General features: G+C 36.4%; 1 protein-coding gene across 1 annotated transcript; it reads left to right on the top strand.

The window, feature by feature from the left end:
- The first annotated feature begins 1,072 nt into the window (after positions 1–1,072).
- LOC102216397 (cGMP-dependent protein kinase 2-like) lies at positions 1,073–15,473 on the top strand. Its single transcript, XM_014469188.2, has 22 exons — positions 1,073–1,375; positions 3,763–3,852; positions 4,788–4,850; positions 4,970–5,096; positions 5,354–5,520; positions 5,644–5,757; positions 6,787–6,892; positions 7,008–7,071; positions 7,240–7,317; positions 7,403–7,491; positions 7,840–7,905; positions 8,020–8,067; positions 8,184–8,225; positions 9,489–9,600; positions 9,733–9,869; positions 9,966–10,055; positions 10,437–10,578; positions 10,676–10,839; positions 12,060–12,176; positions 12,382–12,444; positions 12,868–12,943; positions 14,730–15,473. The coding sequence occupies exons 2-22, from the start codon at positions 3,765–3,767 to the stop codon at positions 14,814–14,816; spliced, it is 2,040 nt and encodes a 679-aa protein (XP_014324674.2). The 5' UTR covers positions 1,073–1,375; positions 3,763–3,764; the 3' UTR covers positions 14,817–15,473.
- The last annotated feature ends 3,074 nt before the right edge of the window (positions 15,474–18,547 follow it).

Below are 18,547 nucleotides of genomic sequence, written 5' to 3'. Positions count from 1 at the left end.
AATCCGTAAGTATGGGGTAGCAACATAATATTATATTTTGTCCATTGAAACAGTCTCAGTAAGGATAGACAATATCTTCTTTGACATTGTCTATACATCTTTGTGGGACTCCACAAGGTTCAGTTCTGGATCTATTGTTTTATTTTTTAATATCCTTACATTAATTTGAATTATTTGACCCTTCTTAGACAAATCCTACATCTCTGCAGAAGACATTCAGTTGTACATGTGTAGCTCCACCAGCTATAGCACCTGTCTGCCTTTACCCAGGATTAGTGACTGACTTTCTAGCAATTGTCTTCTTTAAATTGCCAACAACACAGAGACTCTAGTTATAGCTCAAAGTCAGTTGCATTGCAAACCCATCCAGGAAGTTATTGGTTTTGCTCAGCAGCTAAGTCTGAACTGAAAGGGGAAAAAAAATTGACCCAAGGTATTTCTACCAACTACTAATGAAATATGTATAGACACTTTTAAGTAATAATAATAAAAATATCTCCCTTGTCATTCTTCCATTTTGCAAATACAATTAATCTGGTTATTCATAACCCATCTAACATAATAAGAGGTTTGTCTAACCTTTTCCTAAGTTAGATGAACCTAGAGACATTTATGCAAATATGTTGCATAAAGTGTCATGCAATACATTTTCATATTCTCATTTTAACGATATAATGCAATGGTTACAGTAAGTAGAAGAAAGCTTTTTCTATAATAAAAATACATAAAATTGATTTATATTCACCTACCGAGCCTCTTTTGTCATTCCCTATGGTTCTCATGTTTGAATTCTTTATGCAGTGCACTAAGAAAATAATATTTTATCAATTAATGTCATATAAATCAGTTTTTTTAATATTTTAGATAAGGTATTTTTTTTTTTTTTTATAGAATGACTGAACCTCAGTTTAATCACTCATCAGCGTAATTTTTTTACTTTTCATCTTCAACTTTCTCTCCAGACCATCCTTCTCCTCCCTGCTGTACCTGCCTGGTGTGATGGGCGGAGCCTCAGGTTACGGGTTAATGATTCAACACTATAGCTGCTGAGATTGACAGATATGGAAAGAGAAAGAAAGGGGGAACGAATGACAGAAAGCTGGAGTGGAGTGAAACACAGGCTTTGCAATGAGAGCTCGGAAAAGTGTGCAAGGGTAGAAAAAAAAAAATAAAAGAGGGAATAGGTGGTAATGCCAGAGGGGCTGCAGACTGTAGACCGTCTAGGAGTCAAGCAGGTTCTGAAGCTGAAACTTCTCCACAGCTGAAGTGGTTATTCTGGGCGCAGGCCAAGTTGATCGTTTGGCTCCTTTGATCCATGCGGCCTGAATAGGCTGGACAGGTGCTCAGCTTCAGTACTGATCTACACCTCCTGCAGGTAAGACTGTCTGTTTGACCATGCTGCAGTTTTTCGTGACTTCTTTTAGTTGTGTACAATCTGGAAACATCTGAATATTTAGAAGTTAAAAATTAATTGTTTTTATTCCAGTTTCTATTCACTGCTATCACACCAAACATCTAATATAGTCCTTACATAGGAGGGATGTTAATTATACCCGACTATTTCAGTATGCCTTCTGAGAATCCAGCTGTAGTTACACATTCCTATAAATTATTGATAAAGCAGCAGGAAGTGTACAGTGCAATGGTTGGATCAGTATAATGATAGCTGCTGCACATCATCTTCCTGCTGCACAGCTGAAGAATGCATTTTCCTCCCCAACACCTCCAAGTATCATTTCCAGCACAGATCACTTCCTACATTATGATTGTTTATATTGCCATCACATGATGCGTCAAAAAAAAAGAATAAATAAAAAATAAATCTGTGAATGCACAAACTGCAAATATTTATAGAGTCTGTCTCGATTACACCTGGCTGGTGGTTTTCATTTAATGTTGTGTGAACTGGAGGTTATTGCCTCAATCTGTCCCTTGGCTGTACTTCTGTTCCTAGAAAGCTCACAAAATGTGTTTGTGCACAGCTCTCTTGTGTGTTTGTCCTGTATGAGCTAGTTAATAAAATGCTTAAAGGCAAATCCTTGTAATTTGCAGGAAGTAGGGACAGTTTTGTTTTTGCACACGTCTGTTGGCTCTGCACCAGCAGGTTTATGTAGCTGTGCTTCCTCCGTCACTGAATTGAAGCTTAAAACGTGTGATTTTTATGAGTTATCTAACATCTCGCCATCTTCCCTAGTGTGCTGCTCTGCTGCCCTACAGCTTTATGATTTGCTTTGACTCCTCGTTTAATCTCAGAGTCGTTCAATGTTCAGGGTGAGGCAGCAATATATTCGGGGTCACGTGAAGTGCGCCGTGAGCGAGAGCAAACATGTTGGTTTTTACAGAGTTCCATCTTCAGTTTATTGGTCAGGGAACCAATCACCTATTGTTTGAAACAATTCCAATGGAGTTCCTGTCTATAGTGACATAATCATCCTTCTAATATCTGGGAAGGAACCACATTTGCAGAGCTTGTGTAAACAGCTGATCTCTGTTGGAGGAAAGAAAAAGCAGAGGAGCTAGATGGCTAGTTTCACTCAAGCATAAATAATAACTTTTATTGGCAGCCCTTTACAGTGTCATATTTCTGCACCAGCAGAAAAGTTAAAAAAGTAATGATAAACTCATAGTTACCCACAAGGCAAGTTCTCTACTTCTCTCTACTTCTTTGCAATGTGTATCACTGATAAGAACTACAAAGGATCTCCAGTAAAAGCCGACAGGATGCACCCTGTTGACTGTCCATCATTAGCTTGCATGATTCAGCAGACCTCATGTTGTTTCACAGGCAGTGCTGGTGATTTGTTGAAAATATCCTGGACATTGACAGTCCAAATACCCCCCACCCCCTTACATACCTTTAGGACACTCTTTGGCAGTCTGCAATTTAATCTAAGTTCTAGCACCTCTGAAAATTTCAGCCATTATAAAAATACAATAAAAACAAAAAATGGTTCTTTCTGGTGGAGAATAAATGACACCTCCCAAAATGACTGAAATTACAATCGGACATATTGTATGTCCAATTGGACAAAATGCTGAGTACTCATGATTACTCAGCATTTTTAAGTTTAAAATCTCAGACATTTAGTTTGTTGAGCTCCCCAAAGTAAGTGTCAGCAAGTTGCCTAAGACGTTCAGAAAGAAAATAGTCCACAAGACAGAAATTCAAATAAACTTACCAAAATGCTGAGGTGTTAGTGTCCAAGCGAGTTTACCCTGAAAGCAGCATGCAAGATGCTAAAAGAAGGCAGAAAGTGGGATATATCGCAGGCTCTTGCCACTGGTCATGTATATGTGCAGGCTTTCTCAATCAGAAAGAGACTGCTGAAGTGTAACTTAAGTTTTTTTTACAAATTTTATTTAATTTCTTTCTTTTTCTGTCTTTCCTTTATTTAGCCGGGTAAAACTCCATTGAGATCCAGATCTCATTTGAAAGAGGGCAGAAATCTGCAACAACTAATGATTTGGTTACACACAAGTAAAATAAATTAAACCATATACACAGATTCATGGACATAACAAGGTTATTTTTGGTGCGTAACAGGAGAAAATCAGTCTCTTTCCAAAAGCCCTTAATTAGACACAGATTTACGGTAATTAGCAACAGCAATTAAGAACTAGTTACTTAATGAGGTATCCTAATTTTATTTTTTCATGGGACTGTACCTTGTGTATTTCTATAAGTAGACAACTTATGTGTATTTTGTCATTATTTCAGGTAATTTGCTACATTAATTATTATGACTTATCTTCTCTCTGTAGCTATGGAGAAACAGCTGGAAGAGCTGAAGCAGCAGCTGGAAAAACAATGTCAGATCAACCAGGAACTGCAGAGGCAAAATAAGGACCTGGGTGAGTACAGCAAGCATTATATCACGTCTTGGTTAATCTGCATTCTGTATGAACTTAATTAAATTAAATCATATGTAAAGTGGTAAAGTCAATGAGTTGATGCAGTAACCTGCCCACTGTCTCCACATACTTGTACAATATGAAAAATTGCTGCTGCAAAGTCAATAACTTCATACCTTTTTGCTAATGTAATTAACAGGATTTGACATTATAGTATAATATTACAATGGCCTATTATGAAGGAGTGCTTTGTTCTGTTTATCTTCACTATGCTGAGTGAATAATATAACTACTGCTAGCAGTACATGCAAACATTGTATTTCTTTTGTTATAACATGCTTCAGAGCACATGGTTGAATATTGTAATGTACAATAATATATATTTATGTATATTATAATAATGTTTACTGAGAAACGGTGTAAAGTTTTTGTGTAGGGTGGGATTAAAAATTCATATAAATTCTTTGATTAATTATTGTACCTACATATTTTTGATGTGTTGTTGTAATTTGAACTCACAGATCTACAAACTTACTGATCCATTTCAGCACTAATGGAAAGCAGCAGTCTGCAATATATATACATATACTGTACATAAAAGCAATGTATATTTTTAGAGCTGCTTATACATTTAACACTTGTATAGAATAAAATGTAAAAAAGTGAAGCTGAGATATCATTTACATGTTTGTAGTTGTGTAGAAGTTTGCATTAGCACTGCAGCACAGCCACCTTCTACAGGAAGTTAGAAAAGTTTCTCCAATGGGATCTTAAGGGATGACTCCTGCTATTTCTGTTGCTTGAAATAGAAAGTATTTTTGTCTGACTGCTTTCTTCTATTGATGTGCTCTCTCTAGTAAAATAATGTTTTTGGTAAATAGTATGTTTTCAACTACGTTGTACAGTAAACAAGCATCCTTATTCCCATTTCACAGAGCAACGGCTGAAAGACAAAGAAAAACTTTTGCAGGAGCTGCAGACCCAGTACCATGATCTTGGTATGAGGCCCACCTGGGTATCACCTACACACCTGATGCACCTCCTCAGTTGGTTTAAATGATTTTTGATGATGATCTTTGATCTTTTGTTTGTTTTTGTCTGTCTAACCCCTCCGTAGAGTTTCCCTCCCAGACTGCTAATGAAGCAGAGCCTGAATTCAGGACGAGTCGAGCCGCTGTTATGGCCCCTGAACCAATTCCAGAGAACCTGGAAATTTCACGCAACATGGTTAAGAAGACTGCCAGGTCAGGAATAACACTGCTCACTGCTTTTGACAACGCTAACCCTTCAGGACTCCTGGGGTCAAACTGGGTCATTTTTTATCCCTTCTTCATTTTTTAAATAATGAATACTTCTGCATAAGGTAATGCTAAGGGAAAATAAATTATTTGGTAAAAATTCCCATCCTCTTTTGCATTTATCAGACCCCTAGTACATTTACTGTGTCATTATGTTTGGTGACTGGATCTCTCGATTTATATATATATATTTTTTTCTTCAGTGAGACAAGTCTTATTGTTAAAGCCATCCAGAAGAACGATTTCCTGAGCCGCCTGGACGATGAGCAAATAACCATGATGGTGGATCTCTTAATGTCATCGCACTACAAACCTAGCGAAGAAGTCATTACAGAGGGATCAGAAGGAGACAGAATGTACATAGTGGCAGGTGGGGTCATGTCCAAATGTGAGCCTCTCTGTGTGTCATGATAACATTAAACCTGAAATTAAAAACTGAACATTCCTCTTAACTTATCCAGAAAGCAATGTCAGAGGTATTTGCTCTTTTCAGCTGGTGAACTCATCGTGACTCAGTCAGGTCGGGACCTGAGGACTCTGACAAAAGGAGATGTTTTCGGAGAGTTAGCCATCCTCTACAACTGCAAACGGACAGCGACAGTCAAAGGTCAGATTCTTCAATATACTGATGATTTAGTATGGGATGATTTGCCTCTATTCTCACATAATAACTGTTATTTTTGTGATTTTATGCAGCATTGTAGCGGTTTACGTTTGCCCTGAACATCAATCAGTTTGGCATCTTTCTTGCAGATTTTAATGTGATGAACAAATGGCTTCAATAACTCCATCATATTAGTCATTAAAACTGATTATAGTAAATATAATCAGTTTTGAAAGATGTGTTTGGATTGTAGAATTTTTCATACATTTTGGTCAAAATCAAATGACTGAATGAAATATGTAGAAGAAGGAAATGTTTACATGCCTTTGGTTTTGGCACCTCTATGTATGTTTAATTTATATTAAGGTTATTAACCAAACAGTCTCACAATCTCAAAATTTATATATTAATATATAGTGATGAACTCCTGAATTTTCCGATCAAATATCTTTGGAGTTTATCTCAGCATTTTTCATTTACTGAGAGCAAAACGTATGTAATAAACATTTTATTGAAAGAGTAACAGGAAGCCTTTGCGAGCTTATTCTTAATAAAATCAAGCGCTAAATATATTACTTGTCGAACTATAATCAATTCATTAATGATGAATTAATCAAAAGAAACAACCCAAAAACCAAAGTGGTTTAATGGGCTAATTTTGTTCTTGATCTCTACTTGTAATCTGAGAGGAAAAATTAATCTTGGACAAACTCCAAGCCTCAGAACCAGAACAACATGCGATTGCTTGATTCGGTTTGATGAACAGAATTATTTCTTTGTAGCAAACAGCTTATTAACAGCTATTCACTGAAAGGTGTTGCTTTGTTTTTCCTTAAATTTAGATTAAATGTCACATAGCAACAAACCTTACAAAGAAATTGCCTTAACCATGCAGCACTGGAAGCTTCTGCTGACCAACTAGGAGAGAAGAGTAAAAAAAAAATGTATTGAGAAAAACACCTAAAAAGACTGTGTTTCCATTATTCATTTTAAGAAGTTTTGACCTTGTTTTGTGTACACATCATTAATCAGCTAAGACACATGTGCATCTGTGGTGCATGGAGCGACAGACGTACAGAACGATTATAACTAACAAGTCCAAGAAGAAACGAGAGCAGCTCATGGGTTTCCTCAAGACGTGAGTTTCATTGTCCTGCAGCTGATTGAATTGTTCTTAGGTGGTCCTATTTTTTTTTTTTTTACTTTAGAAACAGAATTATGTCTGATTCTACTATTTTAATAACATGCTACAGGTCTCGTACTCTCAAGGATCTGAATGACGCGCAGTTGTCCAAAATTATCGACTCCATGGAGGAGGTGCGTAACTTTATGTGATTAACCTCTTCCGACAAAAATGCACTTTATTGAACAACATTTATTAAACTCACAGTGATCTGATGTTTGATATTTACTTTATATTATTAGTCAAAACATCTGATCATACAATAATTGTTACATAAATCTTTTATTTTATTTTTTTCACAGGTTAAGTTTCAGGACAACGAGGTTATAGTTCGAGAAGGAACAGAAGGAAACACTTTCTACATCATCCTCAAAGGAGAGGTAATTTAATGTTACAATTTGTAACAATATTGTAAACCGACACATAAATGTTTCTCCATTGATATTAGTTGTGTTGTCCTCACAGGTCGTGGTGAGCAAGAATGTGAATGGACACCAGAAGCAGATTCGCAGGATGGGAAAAGGGGAGCACTTCGGGGAGCAAGCCCTCATACGGTAAGCATACAAATGCAGCTACTGCCTGAGGAAATGTACTTTACCTTGCAAAGAGATGTGACGATGTGTGTATCTGCCCTGAATGCTGCCCTATTTATCATTTTTCTGTCAAAATCTGCAGATTTTGTTTTACATTTTGGAGACTTTATCATGCAACAATTATTATGTTGCATGATGTAAATAATCCTCCATAAATAATAATTGTATTGTTTTAACCACATGGAAGGAATATTACTGCCATAACTTATCTAAAAAGAGCCATCAGATTTAAAAGATTTAAAAACTTATTCAGAAATTATATTGGTAATGGTTAGACTTTTAAATGCTTGTTTGTTTCTGTTTTCACAGAGAGATCTTGAGAACTGCCACCTGCACTGCTGATGGCCCTGTTACATGCTTCTCTATTGACAAGGAGTGAGTCAGTCACGCTTTGGATGAGCATTTCCTCTTTGTTTCTGTTACTTTGGCATCATTTATTTTTAGAGATTGATTTACCACTTGTTGACATGACTATGCTGTTTTTTTAAGGGTTTTTGAAGAAACAATCCCAGTAGAGCACCTCGAGCTGTTTGATGAGTATGTGACTATTTTCCACTGAGATCCCAAAAGTGTACTGTGGAAATATTTTCCCAGCTTCTTTATTGCTCTTTTTCCACCTTGTTTCATTTATCTATTTATTTTTTTGCTTTTAGCTCCAAAGTGATGCAAGAGGAGCAAGGTCCAGAACAGCCAGGGTGAGTTACAATGAAAGAAAACTAACACCTTGAAGATTTTGGTGCCTGCAGGCTGGAGGAACATGTAGAAGCCCATATGTATCATCTAGTAAAAAACAGCTCTGTTAACATCTTTACCATGTTTTAAAGAAACTTTAGTGATGTCAAAACCAAAGTTCAGAAACTCAGAACAATCTCTTTTTTTCCATTAAATTAAAGCTGTTTGCCAAACCTTTCTGTAAATTCAATCAAAATAATTTCACACATAGCTTATCACTGTTAGAATAACACATCATGGTCAGATTTATTGTTTGTAGATTTATTTTGTAAATATTTAGTTGAGACAAAATCGACTATCCAAAACAAGAGTGATGACATCACACAAGGCATAAAGTAACTCATTAGTTCTTTTTTGAATAGGAATGTTTTTTGTTTTACCTATTCTTGTCATACATTTAAAATTTTGTTCATTCTTTAAATATATATTCTGCCATATTCTATTCTATTCTTTCTAATGCAACACATTTTTTCTTCTTCACTCTCATATAGATTTAATTTTTAAAACTATATGTGAGTGGTCAAATCTCTAGATATACAAGCAGGAGAAAAGGTTGCCAAAGAAGTTAGTGTGACTCTTTGTCAGCCATAATGTCATTCCACAACTCTAAGTTTCATCTCTGTGGTTGTACTCGATAATAAGGTGGTGTTAACCTTAATTACTTTCACCATTGCTTCAAGTCTAAGTCAAGCAATCACCGCTGCATCAGTATATCTCACACTAATTTTAGAAAGCTGTTAGCTGTTGGTCCACTAATGAGTCACTCAGAACACTGAAGTTTCTTTCTTCAAGGTATCTATTCTACATAAGCACTCACACCAGCAAGTAATTAGTTATGTTAAGGAACAACGGTTGGAAGAGGAAAGCAGTGTTGTGCTACTTTCATCCAGATTTGCTCGAAGCTTTGCTTAACTTTTGGGTTTTGCTGTCCAGCCTGTTAGTATACCACATTCCATACATTCTCAATCAGCCATTTTAGTGGGACCACCTCCACAGCAGCTGTAACACATGGAGCAGAAACTAGTTTTCCAAAGAAAGGCATGTGGGTTGTTCTTGAAATGTTTGATTAGGTTTAATTCTTTGATTGCATCTTAGTAATTCCTGATTATATCTGTAAAACAAATACACTTTGACTTGACTTCACTCTCCAAAGTTTATGCTGGAAGCAAACATAAATGCTACAAATTACTTACAAAAAGTGGGAAATATGTTTCTTTCTGTTTTAGTCCGAGCTCCAGTCTGAAGTTTAAGGATCTGGTTCCTGTTTTATATCAGGAAGGACGCTATCAAGGAGATCCCGTCACACTTGGAGTTGGAGGATTTGGTCGTGTGCAGCTGGTAGGTGTTGCCAATTCATCTTATGGATGTGTGCATGAACCAACTTTTATGGAAGTGGCATTATGATGGAAATGATGAGTTCTAGTAGCTTCAAGTTTGCTAAAGATGATATTGTCTTTTTGTTGAGCTCAGATGACCACACTGACTTATGGGAAATACTACGCCATGAAGCGAGTCAGCAAGAAGCAAATTGTTTCCAAGAGACAGGAGGAACACATGTTGTTTGAGAAGAAGATCCTGAAAGCGATCCAGTGTGACTTCATTGTGAAGTAACTGCCATCCAATATACTGTCTGCAAATTTATTTTTTGACATTGTACAACCACAAAATTAAACACAAATAATTTCTCTCTCTGCCGTTTGTAGACTTCATGCCGCATTTAAAGATGCAAGGTACATCTACATGGTGATGGAGTTCTGTGGTGGTGGCGAGATCTGGACCAAGCTCAAAGAAGTGTAAGCAAAATGAAAACCTGGTGAAATGAAAAAGCAGCACAGTGAATGAATGAATAACATCTGATAAATCTGATAAGACAGAACTGAAAGATAGATATTTATATAAGATTTTCTTCAGAATCTCTGACAATTTAATTGGGTTTAATTAGGATTAATTGTATGTTTATGACATCAATCAAAAAAAGACATGCAGAAAAAAAAAACATTCAAAAAGTATGAAACTCATTTTATTTACTTGTTGTACCCAACGGTTTTTCAAAAAAAATTAAAAATCAGTAAACAACTTAGGTTAAGACATGTGAATGAGAGAATATTAAGACTGCCACCCAAGTTATTGAAGTGCAATTCTTTTAAAAATCTTTTTCATCTCTGTAATGACAGAGGGCGATTTGATGAACCGGTTGCTGTGTTTTGCACTGCCTGTGTGGTGGAGGCCTACTCTTACCTCCACAAGAAGAGCATCATGTACAGAGACCTTAAGCCTGAGAACCTGATGCTGGACATAAAAGGCTATATCAAACTGGTGGGTCCTTGGACCTTCAGTGCTCATTAAACTCTCTAAATTTCTTCCACGATTTGCTTTAAAGGAGATTCTGCTGACTCTGAATTTTGTTTCTCAGGTTGACTTTGGTTTTGCAAAGGAACTGGTGCGTGGTGAGAAAACCTACTCCTTTGTGGGTACGCCTGAGTACATGGCTCCAGAGATCATCAAGAACCAGGGTCATGACTTTGCAGTTGACTTTTGGTCACTTGGCATTCTGATCTTTGAACTTTTGGTGGGAAGGTAACTACATTTGACGGGATCCATGCCTCAGAGCAAATCATGTCCCACTACTTCTCTCAGATTGAAAAAGTATTCGTACTGCTTCAACGTTTTTCACATTGTTTTACATTACAGCCACTGTGTTTTTTGATGAAGAAACTTAGCAAGAAACAAATTAGAGCATAAGTGCACATTTGAATAAAAACGATACAAGGTTTTCAGAATTGTGTACAAAAAAGTCTAAAACATGTGGTATGCATTAATCTAACTATTCCATCGTTCTTCTGACTGTATATTTAGATTCGTTTTCATTGTCTTGCTGGAAGGTGAACCTCGGTCTCAATGTCAAGTCTTTTGCAATCTGTAGCAAAAGACTGTAGAAGACTAGAAGAAGTTTTCTTCTAGTAATGCTGTTCCCCTTTAACTCTGACCAAAAAAAAAAACATTCTCTTAGCAAGATACTGCCTCTACCATGTTTCACTATGGGAAGAAGCTCATTACATGTATAGACCAGGATTCTGTAACCTTTATAATCCAAATAACCATTGATTTTTGATAACTATAGGATACGTTTTGTCATTTATAAAGAACCCCCATTTTATTTCTAATTTTGAGTTTTAAATTTTAAAAAAAGTAAAACTTTTGGAAAAAGCGGATGGATATATTTCTTCTATGGGATGTTGATTTTTGTGGAAAATTATGTCAAAGAAACAATGAAACCCAATGACATGGTTTCTAAAAAAGCACCAGTAGTTAACAACAAAAAAAGCCAGATAAGTGCTTATAGTGTCATTGTGGAACTTCATTGCAATTATTCCATGAAAAAACTGAAACAATTGCTAAAAACCGTCATCTATATTTAAAAATATTTGGTAGTTTATCATTTTTACCAAGTTATTAAGAGACATTGCAGATGGCCGCTGTAAACCATAAAGGTCAATTTTTGTGTCATGTGACTTTTACATGTTTGATCCTCCTGTATGGGAATTATTTACAGCTAGATGGTTTAATTGAAGAAGATGTGGAAAGATACAATAGACATGATTACTTTTGAAAGCTGATTTACTTAAAAAAACACCCAGTTTGTTTTCGTACCAAAATCATTTTCTAACTTTCATATACAGAAATATTTACCAGCAGATGGCAGCAGAAACATAGGATTGATATTATCTTGTGCGTTGATTTGAGTGTTTGAATTAAAGGTTTACCAACAACTCTCTGTTCTGCTTTTAAACCTCCAGTCCTCCATTTTCAAGCTCGGAGCCTCAGAAGATTTATTCCAAAATTTTGGATGGAGAACTCAAGTTTCCACTTTACCTGAGTGAAGCAGCAAAGTCAATCATCAGCAAACTGTGCAGGTAAGCAGAAAAAATAACTAAGTAATGGCAAAGCAAGGTGGTTCTTAAAATTAGGGGAATTTTAAAGTTAATATTTCACAATAACGGAGCTGAATTGAGCAAAATCAAGAGAACGATTGTAAAGATGCATTTGGTTGCGTTTTGCTTGGTGCTGTATGAGCTCATGCAGTTTTCGATTGACTGTCTCTTTGAACGCTCTTTGTAGACCTCGGCCAGGTCAGAGGTTAGGAAATACCAAGAATGGAATCAAAGATGTCCGGCATCACAGGTAACCACGGCAACACGTCGTCCTCATGAGGCAGAGTCTAAAAATCCTTCATGTGTTCATGTGTCATCCCCTACAGCCTACTCTGTGCATTAGACACCGAGTAGAGCTTTATGGAGCTTTTGTGCTGGAAAACAAAATGTGCTTGTACATGCCAGGTCTGGGTTCACAGCACTATTCATAGAGCAGTGGCTGCATTTACACTTAGTCAACCCATGTAATGGGTTAAAACATTGGCATACATTACAAAATTGCAGCAGGATATATGAATTTACATAACTGCATCATTTATGAGCAAACGCAGACAAACATGCTTCTTTCTTCATGCTATGACCATATGAGAGTCAGGGTATCATCAATTTATATTAATTCTCACAATGAATCAACAGCCTGATCAAATATTTCTCTAATTTGTCTTATTTTAAGGTGGTACAGCAGCATGAACTGGCACAAGCTGCGTATGGGTCAGCTCGACGCTCCAACCATACGACTCATCCGCAAGGCAAGTGGAAACATCATAAAAGACTTTTTTATGTTTATTTGTAACAGATGGTGTTTTATAGACAATTGAAATATAAAAGATAGCAGATTTACTTCAGTTTTCTAGAAATTATTTGCTGTCCTTTTTAATTATATTGTGTTAGTGATGGTGACTTGGAGCCTCACTGTGTTTCCAGCAGTTTTGGACATAGCAACTTTAATGTTGGATTAAAACCTTTTATTGCATCTGAAATATAATGAGAAGGGTGAAAAGATATTAAAGAAATATAATCCACCAATTGGTACTATAAAGGTTTCAGCTTACAAAGGTTGGATCTCTAGCAATATTACGATAATATAAAAAGGCTTAAAATATACCTTGTCAGAACATTTTTTATTTGAGGCAAAAGGTAGTGTACGCAGTGTAGAGTAGCCTGAGGCTGCTGTCACACTGCTTCTTATCTTGCCACATTTGCTGATATATCTGAAAATGTTTTTACATGGCTCTGAAGATCTGAGGCTTATGTTGTGAAATATCAAATCCTGTGAAGCTTGATTGTTGCTCATGAAGCACCACGGCTTTGTAAATTGCATGTCTGTTGCGATAAAAGGTGTAAAATGGCTCTGTAAGCTTTAGCATCAGGACAGAGTAACAGTGGATTCTCTTTGTACTCAGACATTCTAGTTCTAGTTTCTCAGCTGGAAATTAAACAAAAATTTCCACTGAAGTTGTTATTCTGAATGGGAAGGGTAAGATATTGCAGAGTACCCTCAAATTCAGTGAGCTGCCGCTCATGGTGAAAGTTCCAGAGATAAACATATATTTATTTTTTGGAACATCCAGTCACTTGTACTAAAATTAAACCAGAAGTACACGCAATACTGTGAATTTTTAAAAAGGTTCCTTTAATACTCCTACACATAAAACAGAGATATATACATTAATATCTGCTTCTATTCAGTAGTTTGGACCAAAATTGAATCAAAACTACATCCTACTCGTTTTCTGGCTCAATTCTCATTCCCTGATCAAAGTCCTGGTTTCCAAAAAACATCGAACACAGCAGGGATGTAACAGTGTTGTTTTCTCTTTCTCCACAATGTTCACCTGCCCATCTCAGTGGTTAAATAATTGTTAGCTGACCTGATCAGAAAGGAGGCCAGCCCACTTCAAGCATTCTGCATGCAAGGGTGACTTCATCAGTGCATGAGATTAAGCAATGTTCAGCATTCAAGGATAAGCTATTTGCAGATTTATCAGTGGAAAGTGACATTGAGATGTTCACGGAAAATCTGCCTATTAGCTGATTTCTTCCATAGACCACATTTAAAATGGCCAATAGAAAACGCAGCTTGGGAAGCTGAAATGTTTAGGCACAATGCTACTTGACACGATATCTGCAGCCAATCCAGGAGCGCTGACCGGATTGGATGTTGACTTCTGCAGTAGTACTAAGACAGTTTCCACTGTCTATACTAATGCATCTTAAGATACATTTCGTGTTTGAACTAGTAAAATATTATGTTATAAGCATTTTTTTAAGGGAGTCTCAAGTATTTAAACTATTTGGTGGTTGTGATATGATCTGAAACCTGAGCCTACCTGGAACTAGATTTTCAGATTTACTTATTACAAAATGAGTCATTGTGCGCCTTTAATTTATTGTCAATACATTCTGGATTTCAAAACAAATGTTTCGCCATTCATAGGGATTGTGCAGGTTAAACAAAATAATTTTTTTTCAAATTGGCTAAGACTCATATGTGATTGTTAATAATAATAAAAAAAAATCTTTCTTCTATTTCAGGGTCCCTGCTACATCAACTTTGATAAATTTCCTCAGGACCACTCGGTGGCAGAAGAGGAGTTTTCTGGGTGGGACCGTGACTTCTAATTCTCACATTTAGGTTGAAGAATCGAATGGTGGGCGGTTTGTCCTTATCATCCCAAAAAGGACCCTAATTAAAGACACTGACCTTAGTTTATTCAGCCTCTAAAGGGGCCAAAAGAAGATTAATGCTACTGGGTACTGACATATCACACAACACATTTCTTACCAAATTTTCACACCAATTACACTGAAGCTCCAGGGAATCACTGTGACAATATGTGCGGAAGCTCCTCTGTTGCAGTGAGCTTCAGCTCACACACAAATGTACCTCTACAGATGAGGAGAAGGTGTAGAGGCAAAATGGTGGGACTCTGTGTATTCATATTCAGCGCAAACATATTTGGTAGCTGATGAGTAAGTGTTAAATTCATGAGACACCTTGCAGCGATTAAGAATACTGACCAGGTGATCAAATGCTTCCGATGTAAGGAAAAATTTCCATTAAAAGTCTTTTCTCACTTTTAATTTTGCAGGACAAGAAAATGAATATACATGTCATATGTTGTGTTCAAAAACAATAACAGGATCAATCACTGTTTTGTGTACAAATTATATTTCTATATGGCAGATAATTTGTTAGTAGGTGCAAAAGCCCTATAACAGGACCAATAGACCGGACAGTTTTAACTTTCATCCTTTATTAAAGGATAAATGCTACCAGTTTTGTACAGTAAATATTAGTCATTGTGTGTTCTGAGTGAAACCTGTTCTTAAAATTGTTCTGAACAACAGGGTACTTGTGATGTTGATCAGAGAGAGCTAAACATATTAAGAAATGCAGAAAGCCATCCGCAGTTGAAAATGTTCAAAATGACTTCAAACAGAAACTAAAACAAGGAAGATGAGGAAGAAAACCGGAAATTATAATTCAAGAATAACCAGATGTATCTGCTTTAGGGTGACCAAAGAAAGTCATCTTTCTTAAAACAATATAGCATCTTATATATCATCTTTTATTTAAAAAAAATTCCCATCAGGATTCCCTTTTAATATATCACAATACTTGAAGAGGTAATTTTATTTTATCCAGAAGAGGAAGTACCATCACTTCAGTGAGCAAGCAGCATCTTGGATCCAGACCAACAAGATTAACATAATGAAGCTGCCAGCCCAATTCCAGAACCTTAATCCTAGAGAAAGCTTTTGGGTTGAAACAAGCTATTTCTGAGGCAAAATCAATGATGAGGAAATTAATTACAAACCCTCTTCACAGGTTGAGGAAGTTTACTCTTTGTAAAAAAAAATAATAATAATAATCACCTGTTGCTGACTTATTCATTCATGTTTTTATTGAAGTGTTTAAACACATCTTGATGATAAACTAAATGACTTTGGTTCTTGAATCCCATGTGTTTGAATTTCGTCACTGTCGACCCTGAAGTGTGAAACTCTTCTCATGTTTTCCTTTTTTACGTCGTGACCAAATCTCCTTCCCAACCCAGAGAGGGCAGGTAAAGTATTTACAGATTAGATGTGTGATTAGTTACGAGCAACGCTTCAGGGAAACATTGTTGTTGCTGTTAGCAGGAAGGAAAATGGCCTGACGTTATCAGGGAGAGAAAATAGCCTGCGAGGGGGGCTTACCTCGTATTTTTCACAATAGCTGCAGCTGATTGTTTGGCTCTGAAGGTGAGCAGCTGTCCAGCATGGCAGCAGGTTTTAAATTTGTAGGGAAGAGTTGTCCCGTTCCCTCCCTTTAATGCATGTTGTGAGCCTGCCGAGAGTACTTTTCCATATTAGAGAGAAGAAACTTCACATGAAAGTAAACATAGCTTCTAGTGGGAAAAGACACATCAGCAGATGTTTCCTTCCTGCAAAAAAACCCCACACACAACACATTTAGAGGTGGAAGTTAATACATGGAGAGCAATGATAGAAAGGACCCAAAGGAAGCATATTTTGGTGCAGATGTCTTTGCTGTGTCAAATGTGTTTTTTTTAATTTTTGCATGTAGGTTCAAGACTTATTTTGAGATATATCAGTTTGATTCTTTCTTTTATGTTTATGAAAAAAATCCAAAAACAATGCACTAAGTCAATCTGTATTATGCAAAACTACCCACTGACTTCAGCCATCTGTTCCTGCTAATCAGAACCAATCTGCTCTATGTTTACTGAAGTTAAACAGCCTCCGCCTCACTGGTTTAGAGCTAGAGCTGTGTGAAAAAGTCTTTAAATAAATTCTACTTTTGTTAAGTTAGCATAATCTCTCACCCAAAAAATTAATACAACTTTGATTTTAGAAATTTGTAGAGACAAAGTATGATGTTATGAAATATTATTTTTCCATAGGCTTTAACTGTAAAAGTTGAGACAGCCAAAAACCACTTTTATGCTAAATCATATATTTTGGATCATTATTCTGTTGAAAGATATAATGTCTGACAAGTTTTATTTAAAATCTGTAGTAATACTCAGAGTTCACAATGCTATCCACATTAAACAGGTTATAAAGGCTTGCAGACCCACAGCATTAAAGGTCCTCTACCATCCTTATGAGCCTGGTCCTTTTCTAAATTCATCGTCCATTCAACAGACCTAACCTGGAGTTTTTCCTGCTAAAATGCTTAACTTTAGTCTCATCTTGGCTAACCTCTTGATTCCAGTTAAAGTCCCAGTAGAGTTGAACAACCTTCACATTTTCTGTGCTTGTGATAGTGGGACAGAGAAACATTCTCATGGCCTCCGTCCTCAACAACAACTCATCATGGACATAGTGTGTAAAGGTTGTTATGAAGACCTTGTGACTCAAAGACGACGCTCTTCATCTCACTTCTCTGTTTCAGTTCTTCTAGACATTTTTAGTACTTTTCTTCCTTTTTTGAAGAGTGCCTAGAAGGAATTGACCTCATTGTCTGTATTTATTTCCCAAGGAAACAGGAACTCATGGATTACTAATTAAGTCTTGTTTGTCAACGCTTTTATTTATTGCCCTTATTTTAGAAAAAAGTAGATTTAGGTGAGGAGCTGTTTTATTGTAGTCATGTCAGTATTTAGGAATGTTATTAACTGTACTTGAATGGCATGTTCTCTTGTTTTACCCCTTTGAAGAAAAACAGGCATCTGTATCACATCATATTAAACACCACATAAACAGGTAATTTATTGTTTGCTTGGGTGTCAGTAATTTTGCCAATAAAAGTGGGGGAAAGTCACCAAATTCAGTGGATAAGACTATATGATAAATATCTGCATCAGTTTTTTTTAGCTGAAATCTGCAATTAAATGTAAATATTTAATATGCAAAATCATTTCCAACACTTGCATATTGTACTTGTATTCATTTTCATATAAAGTATAACTTAGGTATAATATGCTGAGATCCAGCATTTTGAAACTACATTACCAAATGTTTCATAAATGGCAAACGGAGCTTGTGATGGGAAGCCAGAGATGATTCAACGATGTCAAGACTCAAAGTGGAGTCAATGTGATAAGGTGACACTGTAGACGACTCTGTTACCATGACTACAGATGCTCTTCTCTTTGATTCTGGCCAAGTTGATATAAATAAACCGCAGCACATGCATGGGAATCCACAGTGATGCCAGATTTAATATTAAGAAGGGTGTTTCTCCCATGACGGGCTTAACCAAAGTCACGCACACATGTTGGTGAAGGTCTTTAAAGTAATAAAGCATCATTTATAAAAAACAGTTCTGCTCCCCAGTCTCTAGGATTAATTATAAATGTTCAGGGAGCTATTTTCAGCATGGTTATTTGTCACTCTGTGAC

Source organism: Xiphophorus maculatus, chromosome 15, assembly GCF_002775205.1.
Source record: "Xiphophorus maculatus strain JP 163 A chromosome 15, X_maculatus-5.0-male, whole genome shotgun sequence".
Classification (NCBI taxonomy): Eukaryota; Metazoa; Chordata; class Actinopteri; order Cyprinodontiformes; family Poeciliidae; genus Xiphophorus; species Xiphophorus maculatus.
This window is presented reverse-complemented; position numbering and strand designations above follow the sequence as displayed.